The sequence below is a fragment of the Salmo salar genome, chromosome 03, assembly GCF_965601325.2.
Source record: "Salmo salar chromosome 03, fSalSal1, whole genome shotgun sequence".
NCBI lineage: Eukaryota > Metazoa > Chordata > Actinopteri > Salmoniformes > Salmonidae > Salmo > Salmo salar.
The window spans coordinates 8811944-8830619 of NC_138293.1; the positions used below are offsets into that span (position 1 = coordinate 8811944).

General features: G+C 44.3%; 1 protein-coding gene across 2 annotated transcripts in view; it reads right to left on the reverse strand.

Moving 5' to 3' along the window:
- LOC106597086 (anion exchange protein 2) overlaps positions 1–18676 on the reverse strand; it is a 60641-nt gene that overhangs the window by 3574 nt on the left and 38391 nt on the right. For both annotated transcript variants that reach the window (XM_014188325.3, XM_014188321.3), the window contains exons 7-21: positions 14908–15044; positions 10460–10640; positions 10004–10139; positions 9589–9787; positions 9265–9370; positions 8792–8976; positions 7885–8104; positions 7508–7711; positions 7170–7318; positions 6674–6868; positions 5933–6139; positions 5717–5806; positions 5450–5616; positions 2034–2287; positions 1572–1741 (exon numbers count right to left, since the gene is read on the reverse strand). In XM_014188325.3, the coding sequence (XP_014043800.1) occupies positions 1572–1741; positions 2034–2287; positions 5450–5616; positions 5717–5806; positions 5933–6139; positions 6674–6868; positions 7170–7318; positions 7508–7711; positions 7885–8104; positions 8792–8976; positions 9265–9370; positions 9589–9787; positions 10004–10139; positions 10460–10640; positions 14908–15044 (2600 nt within the window). The remainder of the gene's footprint in view (positions 1–1571; positions 1742–2033; positions 2288–5449; positions 5617–5716; positions 5807–5932; positions 6140–6673; positions 6869–7169; positions 7319–7507; positions 7712–7884; positions 8105–8791; positions 8977–9264; positions 9371–9588; positions 9788–10003; positions 10140–10459; positions 10641–14907; positions 15045–18676) is intronic.

Sequence of the window (18676 nt, forward strand, 5' to 3'; positions counted from 1 at the left end):
TGTTGTAGTAGTGGTATCAGTTGTATCAGTTGTAGTAGTATCAGTTGTAGTACATTTACATTTTAGTCATTTAGCAGACGCTCTTATCCAGAGCGACTTACAGTAGTGAATGCATACATTTCATACATTTTTTTTCTGTGCTGGCCCCCCGTGGGAATCGAACCCACAACCCTGGTGTTGCAAACACCATGCTCTACCAACTGAGCTACAGTAGTGGTATTAGTTGTAGTGGTATCAGTTGTAGTAGTAGTGGTATCAGTTGTAGTAGTAGTGGTATAAATTGTAGTGGTAGTATCAGTTGTAGTGGTATCAGTTGTAGTAGTAATAGTAGTAGTAGTAATAGTAGTAGTAGTAGTAGTAGTAGTAGTAGTGGTATCAGTTGTAGTAGTGGTATCAGTTGCAGTAGTAGCAGTAGTAGTAGCAGTAGCAGTAGTAGTAGCAGTAGTAGTAATAGTAGTAGCAGTAGTAGTAGTAGCAGTAGTAGTAGTAGTAGTAGTAGTAGTAGTAGCAGCAGCAGTAGTAGTAGCAGTAGTAGTAGCAGTAGCAGTAGTAGTAATAGTAGTAGCAGTAGTAGCAGTAGCAGTAGTAGTAGTAGTAGCAGTAGTAATAGTAGCAGTAGTAACAGCAGTAGTAATAGTAGTAGCAGTAGTAACAGCAGTAGTAGTAGTAGTGGTATCAGTTGCAGTAGTAGCAGCAGTAGTAGTAGCAGTAGCAGTAGTAGTAGCAGTAGTAGTAGTAGTAATAGTAGTAGCAGTAGTAACAGCAGTAGTAATAGTAGTAGCAGTAGTAACAGCAGTAGTAATAGTAGTAGTGGTATCAGTTACAGTAGTAGCAGTAGTAGTATCAGTAGTAGTAGTAATAGTAGTAGGAGTAGTAACAGCAGTAGTAATAGTAGTAGCAGTAGTAACAGCAGTAGTAATAGTAGTAGCAGTAGTAACAGCAGCAGTAATAGTAGTAGTGGTATCAGTTGCAGTAGTAGCAGTAGTAATAGTAGTAGTAATAGTAGTAGCAGTAGTAACAGCAGTAGTAATAGTAGTAGCAGTAGTAACAGCAGTAGTAATAGTAGTAACAGCAGTAGTAATAGTAGTAGCAGTAGTAACAGCAGTAGTAATAGTAGTATCAGTAGTAACAGCAATAGTAATAGTAGTAGCAGTAGTAACAGCAGTAGTAATAGTAGCAGTAGTAGTAACAGCAGTAGTAATAGTAGTAGCAGTAGTAGTAGCAGTAGTAGTAGTAGCAGTAGTAATAGTAGTAGCAGTAGTAACAGCAGTAGTAATAGTAGTAGCAGTAGTAACAGCAGTAGTAATAGTAGTAGCAGTAGTAACAGCAGTAGTAATAGTAGTAGCAGTAGTAATAGTAGTAGCAGTAGTAACAGCAGTAGTAATAGTAGTAGCAGTAGTAACAGCAGTAGTAATAGTAGTAGCAATAGCAGCAGTAGAATCCTTCTCTTTAGATCCCAAATTCACTTTTACAAGATAAAACCAGTGTTGTATGAAATAAAGTTTTGCTCAGCCACTCTGCAGCACAGCATTTGGAGTGTTGGGGCGTGGTTGGGGTTTTGCGGTACTGACCTTGCGGACATAGGTGTGGTCAGGATGATACTTGGGGGGCATAAGCAGCAGCAGCATGCGCTCGGTGAGCTGGATACCGTTGAGGGACATGACACCCATGTAGAGGAAAATCCCAAAGAGCACGGCAATGGGGATTTGGCGCAGGAGATCTCCGATCACAATGGACAAACCTAGACATGAGAAGAGAGTTTTTCCCTTGGAAATGAACACACATTTACGTTCTGGCATGTGTCTCAGGTGGCAAAACTTCAGAACCGTTTCCAAACTTCCCAGGTCTTTCAGAAATCCTGGTTGGAGGTTTCTCAGTTGGAGGATCCTCTCCCTGCTTATTCTCTCCTGATTCCAGCGGAATCCTCCAACCAGGTTTTTTGGAAAACCTGGGAATTTTGGGACATTTTCTGGAATTTTGCAACCCTGATCTCGATTTAAGCCTGGTCCCTAAATTAGAGGGGTCATGCCTACCAACGAACAGAGCTACGAAGAAGCCCGTCACCCTCTGCTCTTTCACTTCCTGGATACGGGGCTTATCGCCGGGGGCCACCGCCTTGCTCATGACGGTAAGGGCGTTGGTGTGGGTGACAGAACGCACGGTGGCGGCAGCCAACCAGGGCAGGCCGAAGAGGGCCGAAACACCACCTATGGCCACAATGATGAGCAGGTCCAGGTGGAAGCCGGAGCCCTTCAACAGCATCCGCTCCTTCTTACAGACTATCAGCCTGACGGATGGAAAGAAAGAGAGAGCAAAGAGAGTGTGGAGAAGAAAAAGGGGAAGTGAAGAAGAGATATATATGTATATAAGTCATAAACACACACACATATATATGTATGTATATATATATATATATATATACATACATACATACATACATACATACATACATACATACATACGTGTGTGTGTGTGTGTGTGTGTGTGTGTGTGTGTGTGTGTGTGTGTGTTTATGACTTATCAACACCTGTAACAAGTTGTCCAGTGTGGGAAATCCTCACTGGTCCCTTGTTCATAGAAAGACCCTAAGACAACGCATCTCGCTCTCTCCTAACTCCTTCTCTCCTCCACTCAATATCTCTCTCCCTCCATCTACTATCTTTTTATACATACATACATATATATATATATATAGATATATATACTGCTCAAAGAAATAAAGGGAATACTTAAATAACACGTCCTAGATCTGAATGAAAGAAATAATCTTATGAAATACTTTTTTCTTTACATAGTTGAATGTGCTGACAAGAAAATCACACAAAAATAATCAATGGAAATCCAATTTATCAACCCATGGAGGTCTGGATTTGGAGTCACACTCAAAATTAAAGTGGAAAACCACACTACAGGCTGATCCAACTTTGATGTAATGTCCTTAAAACAAATGAAAATGAGGCTCAGTAGTGTGTGTGGCCTCCATGTGCCTGTATGACCTCCCTACAACGCCTGGGCATGCTCCTGATGAGGTGGCGGATGGTCTCCTGAGGGATCTCCTCCCAGACCTGGACTAAAGCATCCGCCAACTCCTGGACAGTCTGTGGTGCAATGTGGCGTTGGTGGATGGAGCGAGACATGATGAGCTCAATTGGATTCAGGTCTGGGGAACGGGCGGGCCAGTCCATAGCATCAATGCCTTCCTCTTGCAGGAACTGCTGACACACTCCAGCCACATGAGGTCTAGCATTGTCTTGCATTAGGAGGAACCCAGGGCCAACCGCACCAGCATATGGTCTCACAAGGGGTCTGAGGATCTCATCTCGGTACCTAATGGCAGTCAGGCTACCTCTGGCGAGCACATGGAGGGCTGTGCGGCCCCCCAAAGAAATGCCACCCCACACCATGACTGACCCACCGCCAAACCGGTCATGCTGGAGGATGTTGCAGGCAGCAGAACGTTCTCCACGGCGTCTCCAGACTCTGTCACGTCTGTCACGTGCTCAGTGTGAACCTGCTTTCATCTGTGAAGAGCACAGGGCGCCAGTGGCGAATTTGCCAATCTTGGTGTTCTCTGGCAAATGCCAAACGTCCTGCACGGTGTTGGGCTGTAAGCACAACCCCCACCTGTGGACGTCGGGCCCTCATACCACCCTCAAGGAGTCTGTTTCTGACCGTTTGAGCAGACACATGCACATTTGTGGCCTGCTGGAGGTCATTTTGCAGGGCTCTGGCAGTGCTTCTCCTGCTCCTCCTTGCACAAAGGCGGAGGTAGCGGTCCTGCTGCTGGGTTGTTGCCCTCCTACGGCCTCCTCCACGTCTCCTGATGTACTGGCCTGTCTCCTGGTAGCGCCTCCATGCTCTGGACACTACGCTGACAGACACAGCAAACCTTCTTGCCACAGCTCGCATTGATGTGCCATCCTGGATGAGCTGCACTACCTGAGCCACTTGTGTGGGTTGTAGACTCCGTCTCATGCTACCACTAGAGTGAAAGCACCGCCAGCATTCAAAAGTGACCAAAACATCAGCCAGGAAGCATAGGAACTGAGAAGTGGTCTGTGGTCCCCACCTGCAGAACCACTCCTTTATTGGGGGTGTCTTGCTAATTGCCTATAATTTCCACCTGTTGTCTATTCCATTTGCACAACAGCATGTGAAATGTATTGTCAATCAGTGTTGCTTCCTAAGTGGACAGTTTGATTTCACAGAAGTGTGATTGACTTGGAGTTACATTGTGTTGGTTAAGTGTTCCCTTTATTTTTTTGAGCAGTGTATATTATATAACCTTTATTTAGCCTCGTTAAATATAGGTAAAAAAAATAAAAATAAAAATATATTTAGGTATAAAAAGATAGTAAGTTGTTCCACATAAAGGGCTCAAAACACTTAAAGCAGCTTTACCCAACTCTGTGGAGACCGAGCCTGAGACCGGGTTTGGTCATTTGTAAGTCTAAATTGAATTAATGATGATAGATACCAGTACATAGGAAGTTTCTACATGAGTGCTTTGTAGATAAACAAAACACAATGGTGAGTTCTAGAACCATCACCAGTAATAAACCTAAGGGCCCAATGGTGAGTTCTAGAACCATCACCAGTAATAAACCTAAGGGCCCAATGGTGAGTTCTAGAACCATCACCAGTAATAAACCAGTAATAAAGGTGCACAATGGAAAACAGAATCAAGTGGTTTAAGTGTAGTTGCTGCTGCTGCATGCATATTGATAATATCTCCATAATATGAAATAGACAGAAAAATGGCCTGGACAATGTCCTTCCTATTTCATTTGTTTCTTGTATTTATTCAGGGTAGCCCAATTGAGACCCTTTACCTTTATTTAACTAGGGAAGTCAGTTAAGAACAAATTCTTATTTACAATGACGGCCTACACCGGCCAAACCCTAATCTGGACGACGCTGGGCCAATTGTGCGCCGCCCTATGGGACTCCCAATCACGGCCTGTTGTGATACAGCCTGGAATCGAACCAGGGTCTGTAGTGATGCCTCTAGCACTGAGATGCAGTGCCTTAGATCGTTGCACCACTAGTGAACCCCAATGAGCCCCAATGGTGCCCGGAGTAAAACAAATGTTTTATTAACAAAAGTCAGACATGCTTTGTTTCTGTAAAAGAAACCAACGTTTTATTTCTACTTCTGTGAACTTCAATGTCTGTATGAACCCTGCTTAAAGGATGTGTAGTCCTAGGCCTATGTGGTTGTATTCGTGGAGTTATGGGCCGATTCGCATATATTCACTTGTATTCCTCTAAGTACACATGTGGAACTGCATGAAAATCCTTTTTATGTTTGTTTCAAACCATTTTGAAATGTTGACCTTAATGTCACACATTAGCCCCATTTATTTATATAAAAACCAATTGCTCTATTTTACTGTATACCGTATGTTAGATGGGGTCGCAGAGGTGAAGGGTTAGAGGGGTTCCTTACGTGGTGATCTGCGTCTCCATGAAGATAAGGATGAAAACGAGCAGGGCGGGTAGGATGCTAGCACCCATCATCCAGACAGGGAACTGGCCGTCTGAGCCCAGCGGGGGGATCAGCCACCCCCGCTTCTCAGGACTGGTCACCGAGAAGCCTGTGGGCACGCTTAGCTTCTGTATGGGGGGGGGGGGGGGGGGGGGAGGAAAGGTCAGCCTGGGCTATTCTCACTTCTGATTGGACTCTCTTTATATTTGATCGTGACCTATATTTCACCTGGGTGTAGGTGTCTTTTATGCTGTAGTCCACCAACACCATGATGAGAATCGAGATGGGAACCCCGAAGTCTCCAATCATCCTACGGAGCTGAGACAGAACATGTCGGACTGAATGTGATGTGGTTGCTTACTGCCCACAAGTGTCAAGGCATTTTGAATAATACTTTTTTTTTCTTCCCTTGGCCAACACTGTATGGCTCTGGTCTGTACTTACCTTGCCAGGGAAGAAGGCACTGTTCTTGAACTTGCGTAGGTAGAATGCAATGAAGAAGGTTCCAGACATGAGCACCAGCGTCAGAAGGGCTGTGTTGGGCTCTCCTACCACCTTGTCAGGCATGTCGACCACAGTGTGGTTGCATGATGATGATGTCCATGTGCCGTTGACTAGGTAACAGCGTTGAAGAGGATGCTCTTGAAAGATCTGGGTAGGTTTTCATTCAGACAGACAGGCAGACATAGACAGGCAGGCAGACAGACAGACAAACAGGCAGACAGTTTTCTTATGAGTCTCATACCTTCCTGCACCATGACATCTGTGTCAGGTGTGTTGTAGATGACTTCAGTTTCAAATGCTCTCGACGGTGTCATAATGCATGCAACGGTATAGATGCGGTAAAGAGGTCAATGGAACGTAGACCGTGGTGGGGATAGAAGGATGTCAGATTGGCACACATTCAACCAATCTGATCTAACAAAGTGGATATTTGTCAAATCTGTCATGATTGATGTATTGTAACTTTTTTTGCTGAGGGACAATGAGGAGATTTGGGATCTTTCCCCCTTCGGCATCTTTCCCCCACGCATTTCCATGGCATTTCTATTGTTTTGGTCAAGTTCCATTGACCTCGTTACTGCATCTATGCTAGCTATGAATGGCAAACTTGTTAGCCAGCGGACATTCTAACCCAATCAGCTCCAGCCTAGTGTTTATGGGCACTCTTCCTTCCAATCTCACCTTGCCCAGTTTGGAGAAGGTCTCGTAGATGAAGATAAGGGAGATGAGGAAGGAGAAGATCTCCTGGGTGAAGCGTGACACGAAGCGGACCAGGAAGCTTCCCTCGAAGGCCACTATGAGGACCACGATGAGCACCAGCCAGAAGCCAATCCATACCCGGCCCGTCAGATACTCCATATCGTTGGCATTGCAGAACTGCATGACAGAAACACAAGACAAAATGTTGGGTGACGTTCAGAAAGGGTCATTATCATGCGCACATTTAACCATATTCCTTACACCACCTAGGGTTGCACATTTCCAGAAACTTCCCCAAAGTTTGCAGGTTTTTTTCAGTTGAAGGATTTTTGGAATTAGGAAGGAAAGGAATCCTTACAACTCCTCTAAACAGGATTTTTGCAACCAGTTAATTCTTTGTAAATTCTTGCCAGGTGAGTGAACAAGTGCCCAATTTGGGGAGAAGGGGGAGTTAGGAAGAATTAGGCTAGTTGCTCACCGAGTAGAAGGCCTCCTCAAACACCAGCAGGGGTCCAGAGAAGCCCACCACAAGGAGAGGCTGCGCCCCAAGGAGGGAGAATATAACCCCCTGCATTGCCGTGGCGATGATCAGCTCCGACACGCCAATCAACCCCCCCGTTTTCTCACCTAGAGAAGAAGAAGAGGAAGTGAATACCAACTCAAAATGATATGACTACCAATATACTCTATCCCTCTTTTTAGCTTAATTTCGATTCATAATAAAAAAAAATTGTCAGTGCTCAAATATAGTGCCTCTTCTTTTTAACTGTCTCCTTGACTTCCCTCCCTCCCCCAATGGTTGACTGACTGACTAACCCAGTAGTCCTCCGAAGGTGACGGCAGGCGACAGGGCAGCGAAGTAGATGAATATGACGGCGGCCATGCACTGGGGGTTGAGTGCGTCACGTAAGTCACTGGCATATTTGGGGTAGCGCCGTGCGGCATCGCGGATCAGACCCCCAAACAGGCGGCCGGAACGGCGCAGAGGGTCGACCCCAGGTTTGAAGGGCGCCTGCAGAGCTGTGGGAGAGAGAAGGAAAGGGTTATTTGGTGGTCATCCCTCAAGCTCTTTCCTTCAGTATGTGTCTTTGTCACCCATGGCCATGGAATATTTTGGGCTTTTGGTCTGTAGTTTGCCCTCCTGTTCCTCTGTAGTATACGTATGTATATCTGTGTATGTCTGTCTCTATTACCTTTATCCTTTGGGCTCTTTGGCTCTTTGACCTTGAGCTCCTTGCCCTGCTGCTCCTCTCTCTTGCGGAGCATCTCTCTCTGGAAGCGGGCCACCGAGCGCAGCAGCTCTTCGCCACCCACCTCAGACGGCGGCAACACGATGCTGCAGTCCAGGAAGCTGTTGATGGCATTCAGCAGGTCCTGCCGCTCGTCCGCCAAGTATGCCGCCTCATGGAAGTGCTATGGTAAAATAATATCAATAATATATCGTTGCTGTCTGATGAAAATCTCTTATCTCCAAAACAGAAACTTTTCAGGAAATGGAAAAAACTGACATATTTTACCATTAACGAACATACAATCACCAAACTTCAGAAGCTATTTTGAATACATTTCTTGGTCCTAGTGTCATGGAATGTTCAGAGTACATTGAGGGGAGTTACTGATTTCAATAGACGTAAAATAATGAACATTTGTAAAAAATTGTTCCAAGGTTTTCATCAGACAGTAACGATATGCCACTTAGCAGATGTCACTCTCTACAGGAGAGTCACTCTCTACAGGAGAGTCACTCTCTACAGGAGAGTGTAGAGTCACTCTCTACAGGAGAGTCACTCTCTACAGGAGAGTCACTCTCTACAGGAGAGTCACTCTCTACAGGAGTGACTGCATAGTTTTTCGTTGTATGTGCTCCCTGTGGGAGTTCAACCCACGACCTTGGTGTTGCTAGTACCACGTTATAACCAACTGATCCACAACAGGGCAGTATGGGACACCCAACAGTTTAACCAACTGATCCACAACAGGGCAGTATGGGTCACCCAACAGTTTAACCAACTGATCCACAACAGGGCAGTATGGGACACCCAACAGTTTAACCAACTGATCCACAACAGGGCAGTATGGGTCACCAAACGGTTAACTCGCCTTGTCAGACATAAGTGTGGAGATGGAGCGGCCAATCTGGTGGTAGTCAATGTTGGCGATGGGTGGGCCCATGAGGAGGAAGAGGAAACGCACAGGAACAGGAACCTCCAGCACGGACTCCAGCAGGACGGCTTCCTGCAGACGCACAAACGCCATGGAAGGCTGCTCCAGGAAGGCCACGGCGCCTGCGGGAGACAGTTATTACATTTAATTGAACTTGATGGATTATTTAATTTAGGATGATCGGACTATCAGACTCAGTGGGGCTTTTCACTTTCAGATCCGGTGTGTTAGACTAGAGTACAATTGAAGCAAAATCCTAATGGAGGATCATGCAAAAATGCATGCTTTAATACAGATATTAATAACAACAACAAAATGTTAATCTACCATAATTGACACTATCGGCTCACCCACCAATGTGGGAACGTCTGCCTCATAGCAGGAAATGTGAGTGAAATAGCAAGGCGCACCTACGAGGACGACAGTGGCCTCTGCATTTTCCGGAATCTTCTCCAGCAACTTGAGCTCATGCTTGGACTTGGACCTGTGCATGCCCAATATGGGAGGATTGTCCTTCTGTTGATGAACACTGGAGTTTAGACACCAACAATACGCACACATTCAGACAAAAAAAAAACATAAAACACTCACCCAAGACAAGAGGGCAAAGATGAATACACACACACCACAAACACAACTCAAACAACACGTTAATACACAGAGCTCGCAAAAACGCTCAGACACACAAACATCCCGTACACAGAGACACAAAGACACATCCACACTTCCAAGACCTCGCTCTTCTCCACGTCAATGCGGGAGTCTGTGAGGGTGCCGGCAGTCCCTCCTCCATCCATGAGGGGGTCAGTTACAGAGGGTTCAGCTTGGCCTGTGTGGTTGCTGCTGTTTTGGTGGTTCACCATCAATGAGACCAGGCTGGCGGCAGAAATGTTCCGCGTGAAAGAGCTGTGTTCCTTCTCATCGCTCGGGTGACTGCGGGTAGAGAGAGAGAGAGAGAGAGAGAGAGAGAGAGAGAGAGAGAGAGAGAGAGAGAGAACGGCTGAACTGAGTTTGTGTAGTATAACTAAAGTAATACCTGAGTTTGAGAAGTGACAAATGATGTAAATACATACCGTGTGTCTATGTTAGTGACAGACTGTACGTAGCAGGGTAGCAGGTGGATCATAGACAGCTAGAGGAGAGACATACCTGTGTTTGAGTAGTAGGGCTCTGAGGACATTGGCCCGGTCCTCTACTTTGATCTGATCAGAGATGATCATCTGCTCCACCACCTGATGGGCGATGCCAGGCAACGTCTTCTGCTTCAAGTCCAGCAGCACCGCACCTAAAGAACACACCCCCAAAGTTTCCATTTAACACAACTAACTATTTTGTTTTCTTGCCTTTGTCCATCCCTTTATTTTATTCCCCATTTTTTCCCCTTCCTCCCCAATCTCTCCCTTCCTCTTTATCTTCATCTGTACTTTTTCTACCTCCCCCTCACCTTTCTCTTTCACCCTCTCCTTTCCCAACCCCCCCTTCTATTCCCAACTCCTTCTCCCACACCTTCTATTCCCAACTCCTTCTCTCCCTCCTCCCCCTTCTATTCCTCACTCATCCTACCTTCCCTCCCTTTCTTCCCTCACTCTCCCCTCTTTCTCTCACCGTGGGAGATGGTCTTTCGGAGCTCCAGGAGACTGCGGAAGGAGAGCGAGGCGACGTGGGGTTTTCCCCAACGGTCCGTTTCCTCTTCCACGTCCTCCTCAAATTTGATCCAGCGAGCCGTCTCCCGCCACTGCAACTCCTGGTTCTTATCCATCACCAGCTCGTTTAGCTCTACAAACACCTGGAAGAGAGGTCACACATACAATATAATATAGAAAACTATCTCCATAATGAAAACCTCCTCTTGTACCTTGGATCCTGTTCCAACAGCCCTGCTCCAATCATGCACCTCTGCACTCAGCCCTCTAACAATCCAGATTGTTAACCACTCCCTCCAATCTGGACACCTGCATTTAAGACCGCTGTCATCAGCCCCCCCTTCTGAAGAAGCCCACCCTGGACCCGGAAGTGCTGGCTAATTACAGGCCAATATCCAATCTTCTCTTCCTCTCCAAAGTGTTGGAAAAAGTGGTTGCTGTGCAGCTCTAAGACCATCTCAATCAGAACAACCAATTTCTGAAGTTCCAGTCAGGTTTCCAGCCGGCCTACAGCACTGAAACAGGCCCTACTCAAGGTCACCATCGACGTACTGATGGCGGCTGATGCAGGCTCTCCTTGTCCTCTGATCCTCCTGGACTTGAGCGCAGCGTTTGACACTGTCGACCATCCCAACCTCCTGAAGCGCCTCCGGGACACAACAGACTATCTGGACCAGCTCTGAGCTGGTTCCACTCCTACCTCTTAGACAGGACTGAGTATGGGTCGTTAGGTGGGTCCAAGTCCCGCTCCCACCACGTCACCTGCAGTGTCCCACAAGGATCTGTTCTTGGACCTCATCCTGTTTGTTCTGTACATGCTCCCCCTTGGACTACTGCAACACACTCTTCATCGGGAACCCTGGCAGGAGTCTCCAGAAGCTCCAATACATCCAGAACAGCCCTGCCAGGATCCTGGTGAGAGTGAAGAAACATCACCCCCATCCTGGCATCTCTGCACTGGCTCCCCGTCTCAACACCATTACACCACCCCCATCCTGGCATCTCTGCACTGGCTCCCTGTCTCATTCAGGATTGAATTCAAAAACCCTCCTGTTGACTCTGCAGTGTATTCATGGCAATGCCCCTCCTTATCTCAAAGAACTGCTCTCCCTCCATAACCCCACCCCCACCGTCAGGTCAAGCAATAGCCTGCTCCTCCACGCCCCCACGCCCCCAGCTCCGCTCTTCAGGGTTTTCAGCTCGACCCCCCCCCCCCCCCTAACCTCTGGAATGCCCTCCCGGACCACCTGAAGGCACCACAGACTCTCTCTCTTTCTGTTGATATCTGTGCTCCTTGGTGTCCTTGTCACTTGTAACGTCAGTGTTGTTCTTTGTCAACAACTGACAAAAATATTTATATATACATATTTGTTTTATTTTATGCACTTTGAGATGATTCTGTATAATGAAAAATGCTTTACAATTGTAATAAATTATTATTATTCATTATTATTATTATTATTATTATTATTATTAGAATACAATAGAATGGTTCTTTATTTGTTAATGGGCATCGATAAAACAAAAACATTGCGACTGTGTAAATGTTAACTTTGCTGTTCACTTCCACGACTCTGTGAAGTCCAGACAACTGCTTGCTGATTGTCCATTGGGCCAGGTATGAATGTTCTGGGAGTCTTTTTACCTACCTAAACAGTTTGAATACAATGGGAAACCCTTGATGGCTCATCAGCTGGTCATCATGTACACCAAGTTGAGAGCCTGTGAGAAGGTCTGCGAGAGGAATTTTCTGCATGCAGTCATATGTGTCATTCTACCAATAGAGTGCATTTTGGGTAGTATAATTACATTTTTTTTTTTTACTTGATTTTAACATTCTGTCATAAACAGCACATGTTCAACTTCATAAAAACATATTTTCCCCATTTCAAGAAGGGGCAACTGAATGCAAGCTTCACAAAATTTTAAATAAATGTTTTTATTATTTATATATATCATCATTGATAACTGCATCGAGCATAACACGGCAACCATGTCACCCATAGATAGATAAGCTAGAAATGTTGTAACAATTAAAACATTTTTTTTTAGATATATATTTTTTCAATTGTTACAACATTTCTAGCTTATCTATCTATGGGTAACACGGTTGCTGTGTTATGCTCGATGCAGTTTTCCACCACAAAGCACCAGAAAATGGCCGAAAAGTGTAGAAGCAGCTCACCTGCTTTTACACTATGATTTGACTATTATATGTAAAAAAAATATATATATAATAATTTAAAGGAATTGTTTCACCATATTAAAACGAGTGTTTGCGTAACAAGATTGACCTTAAAATTACAGACAGATGTAAATTAATTACTAATCACATGAAATAAATGATCATCTTTAGAAAGGACTTTGTCAAAGCAAAAAAATAACTAGGGCTTTACAACGATGGTGCAAACTTGGGAGAAATCTTGGTTAAGGGGGTTAAAATCAGAAAAACATGACGGGGGACATGTCAAAATGAAGATTTTTGGCAAGTCTTTATTTATTTATTTTATTTATATTTAACTAGGCAAGTCAGTTAAGAACAAATTCTTATTTACAATGACGGCCTACCCCGGCCAAACACAGAAGACGATGGGCCAATTGTGCGCCGCCCTATGGAACTCCCAATCACAGCCAGATGTGATACAGCCTGGATTCAAAACAGGGACTTTAGTGACACCTCTTGCACTGAGATACAGTGCCTTAGACCGCTGCGCCACTCGGGAAATCAGATTTTTTTTTTTACGTCCATGTGCTTTATATTAAAGGGCACAACGAGAATCACACACACGCGCGCACACACACACACACACACACACACACACACACACACACACACACACACACACACACACACACACACACACACACACACACACACACACACACACACACACACACACACACACATTTTCCCATTTTAGGTAACTTCCTACTCATGTGTAACATAACCACCCAAAAATGTGTACATTAGACTATACTTGCATACGTGTTTCTATTGTTATTGCTGTGAATCCTGAAGTTTTCCTATCCAAAATAAGTGTTGTATCAACCAGACTATGTTCTAATGAACTTAGGAATGGTGCATGAAGATATTAGGACATGTATCCAGCATGCATCAACTCTCTGCAGGTAGCTTAGTGGTTAGAGCGTTGGGCCAGTAACCAGAAGGTTGCTGGATCAAATCCCTGAGCTGACAAAGTAAAAATGTATTTTTCTGTCCCTGAGCAAGGCAGTTATAACCCTCTCTTCCCCTAAGGCTGAAGATGTTGATTATGGCAGCCCACAGGTTAAATGTGGAAGACACATTTCAGTTGAATGCATTCAGTTGTACAACTCACTAGGTTTCCCCCTTACAAACACACCATGCTGTATAGGCGTGGTGTTAGATTTTTACTTAAACTTCTATCTGAAGGCTAATACGGCAAGTCCAAAGTGACCTAGGCTAAAACCGGGTTGTGCTGGTCCAAAACCACCCTACCTTCTGGTGCCGTGCCATACGACCCACGAACTCCAAGCGAACCATTCTGTCCAACAGAGATGTGGATCGATACACAACCACTGGCTGGGTGAGCGGAGAAGCAGAGATACGAACAAATCTGACAGAGCAGCCTTACCTTCACACACACACACACACACACACACACACACACACACACACACACACACACACACACACACACACACACACACACACACAGAAGAGAGTGAACTTTACCTGGTTACCCTAATACAACAAACTTAACTCCCTGGCTTACTTCCTAGAGCCCCCTTGTGTCGTGTTACCTCTCCTCTTTTTTCTTGTGGCGTGTGAAAGTTGTCCCTTCATTCATTTCTAACGTCTCTGTCTTTCTCTCCCACCTTTCCCTAACTGACCTATGTACCAAAGCAGGGAGTTGAAGTACAGGTGACACATTGACTTCTTAAAACCAAACTCTCATCATAATAACGACTTGACATGTGCTACTCACACGTCAGTGCCTGTTACTTGTCACCAGCAGTAATTCTACTGGCCTACATCTCAGTAGGGGGTCGAATCAAAGTGTAATAGCATACGACAGTGTCATATAAGTCTACTGTATGATGGACCTAAGGCACTGCATCTCAATACTAGAGGTGTCACTACAGACCCTGGTTCGATTCCAGGCTGTATCAAAACCGGCCGTGATTTGGAGTCCCATAGGACGGCGCACAATTGGCCCAGCATCATCCGGGTTAGGGTTTGGCCGGGGTAGGCAGTCATTTGTAAATAAGAATTTGTTCTTAACTTGCCAGGTTAAATAAAAAATGCAGGTAAAGTGGTAGCAAAACAACAAATACTGCCACCCTGTCTACCAAATGAATGTTCAAGCAAGGAAAGATATGTGGAATTGGGCCATATAAACCAGTACCCCTCGCCCCCCTAGTACCCACCTCATGTGGGGTACGATCCAACTTGCGGCTGCGGGCACTAGGCTCCTTGTGGTCCTTGTTGATGTGCACCACCTGACCCTTATTGCTCTTCCTGACCAGGTGACGGCGAACTGCAGGCACATCCTCGAACCTGTGGCCTAAGGGACATGGGGAGTGGGGAGCGGGGACAGAGAGAAAGAGAGATGGAAAGAGAAAAATAGAGTGATAGTCATTTTCTGGTCCCAAACTGATTTTCTGTTTGTTAAGTCATCAGATCAGACAAATATATATATTTTTTTAATGACAACATCAAAATGTCTGGGATAACGTCATATTATGGATGTTATCTGACCAGATTACAATAGTTAAATATGTAATTTTCTGGTCACTAAAATGATGTCTTAAAAACATCATTTTTTACAATCAGAATACAATCAGACCATCACGTCACAAAAGAGATCAGATTAACTTCATTGCAGCTAGTTTTGCTTCGCCTCAGTGTGTTTTAACAATCACGGTGAGAACACACTCAGATTCCCACGGGAGTACTTTTCTCGAAAACAACATTTCAGGATTGGCTTAACAATAGGAACGCTTTCCAAGGACTCATGGTGTGTGAGGCTAGTGAATAAAGATCAACTCCACCCTCATTAACTAGCCGACTTATTGCTTTTTTTCTTATTTTTTTTTACTCACTTCTCACAGTTTGACAGCCATGAATCTGCCTCTATTTGAGCTAAGATAATGGTTATGTTGGCTAACCATTGAAACAAACATTTAGAGCAGTAGATCTGAATTACAAACTTGCAAATAAATGCAAGAACTTTAAACAGGCAGTCAAACCCAAAGAAAGATAATCAAACGTATTACATTATAAATTATAACAATCTCATAATAATTTAATTATATATTATATCATGGATACTCACAACAAATCTTTCCTCTGACACAAAGAAAGGCGCAGTTGCAACCTTTTTGACTTTCAGAACACAGCAACAAACCTTGCTTCACTTTGGGGCAAAATGAATGATTGTTTTCCAAAAGAATGGCGGATGAGCACACACCACACACACACACACACACACACACACACAGACTTTTATCTGAACATGAAACAAACAATGCAAAACTAGGAAAGTAGTCCAGTGGTGGGCAGCTTTGGGCTCTTTGAAAATGCTCACATTCCGTCGGTGCACAGTGGGATGGACAGCATTGTTTGCCTGTACACAGAACAATCAATTCCATATTGGGATCAGATTTAAGATAACAAATGCAAATTGACTGTGGAGAATAGGCTTTTTGTCTCTAAATATTAGGGTTTTGTAAGCTTTTCATCAGGGTAAGGACAGACATAAAAACATTTATTGGTCAGCTTTATTTTCAGTTTTAAGCTTTATTTCAGTTTTTCTTTCATTTTCCCTAGAGGTGATATCATTTGGATGAGTTGTCCAGTAAAGTTACTGACAAATACCTTAACATACAGCCAAAGTGATGTTTACGAGATGTTTAATAAATTAATAGGTTAAAATCTGAGTAATTCCACCATGTTAAATAAAGGTTAAAAATATAAAAAATAAATGTAAATGTCTAAATAATGACATAGATACAGTTGCTAGTGAAAGTCTATACACCCCTTGCACATTCTTCACATTTAAAACTAAATTTAAAAAAAGGATTCAATTAGATTTTCCCCCAACCTACTCTACATTTTCAAAGCGAAAGAAAATGTATAGAACATTTTCAAAATGAATTAATTGAAGATGTATTGATTGTGTATGTTTTCACACCCCAGAGTTAATACCTGGTGGAAGCCCATTTGGCAGCCATTATAGCTGTTAATAATTTGAAGAATATTCTTCCAACCTTGCACAACTCTTAGGGCAACATACATCCATTGTTTTTGTCAAAATTGCTGAAGCTCAGTAAATTCGGTTGGGAATCATTGATAGACAACAATATTAAAACCTTGTTTCTGTTTTCAAGCCGATTTCAGTAAGAACAGAGTAGACCACTTAGCACCTCTTGGAAAGCCATTATGGTGTATCTTTAGTATAAAACTTTGAGTAATTGTCCCACAGAAAAAAATTGAACTCTATCCCAAGGTTTTCAGAAGACTATGGCAGGTTTTCCTCTAATGTTTAAGCTGGGCTTTGCTCCTTTTCAAATGTATTTTGATCCTGACAAACCCAAGTCCCTGATGGTGACAAGCATACCCATAACATGATGCTGCCACCACAATACTTGAAAATACAAAGGGATCAACAACATTGCATTTACTCCACATTATTGGCCTGTATGACAAAGTGAAAAGAAGCAAGCCTGTGTTAAATAATCCACTCCATATCATCCATTCTGTTAGCAACAAGTAACATTGCAAGACAACATGGCAAATAAATCTACTTTTTGCTGATCTCAATTGCAACCTTCATTTGCCACTGAATTACCGCTCCCTAACACAGATTTTAAGGTTATCTTTGATGAACAAGAAAGGACATCACTCTGGTGAATAAACTTAACTTTATGACTACTGTTCCCCGGAGGGAAATGAGATACAACACAACTATGGAGAGTCGTTCTTTCTCGACTTCGATTGAAGAACTCAAAATCAGGCCTGACAAGGCTCTTTCCACAGGTGATAACCCTGTGGCACGGATTCATTCCTTTAATTCAGTATCCCTCTTCACCGAGAGCCCAAAACTGGGCGGCGCGGTGCCTCGTTTCCTTCAGGGAAAAGTAGTTATAGTCGTAACGTTACGTTCCAATTCAGTCAGTACTCTCGGTACAACACAACTATGGGGGAAATTAAAATCCGGGCCCAACTAATACCAAATGAAAACGGCCCATGGCAGACCACCCAGACCTCCACCTCGCAAGATGCGGTAGTCTGGGTGTTGTGCACACCGCACGCCGCCTAATGACCCTGTCCTGTCCCAGCTGTAAACACGCTGTGTGGGCTACACTGGGAACAGTGACATCCAAGCGATGAAACCTCTCAAAAAGTGTGAAGTGACGCACAGCACAAATATCCCCTACTGTTAACCCTTTCAATAACGGCCCAAGACGCTGCCGGACCCCTGGTGGACTGGGAGCGTACACCGTTAGTTAACCCTTACCTATTTCTACTATATGCCAGGGAGATAGCTTCCATAATCCAGTGGGATAGACGCTGCTTAGAGAGTGTCCTGCCTTCAAGCTGGATTAACAAAACAGACAAGAAGCTGGTCACTTAACCAGATATCCCAGGACCGCTTAATGTAAGCGCGTAAAGCTCGTACTGGACACAGGGCATGTAACTGCCAGTGATTCTCAGAAGCAAATGGAAAAAAGGCGAAAAGGGAAATAGCTCAAAGCTCGAGACCTATAGGACATAGTCATGACCATTGGAACAAAGGCCGCATTAGGACACAACATACAGGAAGGGTGTACGGATAACGGGTGGAGATCCCTCAACGTGTTTAGCCGAGACCAAAGCCATGAGCGAGGAGTTTTTTTTTTTGTAGGAGAGGATCTTCAGATCCATAGACTCCAGAGGTTCAAAGGGGCCTCACACAGAGCATCCAAAACCAAAGCTAATATCCAAAGTGGGAGCGCGATAGGTCTAGAAACAAGTCTGAGGACAGCGCACACCCTTTTAGGAACCTCACCGCCAGGTCACAAGCCATCAATTCCCACATAGACGTCATGTTCACTTTCAAAGTGGAGAATGAATAACCCTGCTCAAAATAAGCTCCTGTAGGGACATTGAAATGTTCCCCAGAGCACTCTGAAAAGGATTCCTTCATTATTCCTT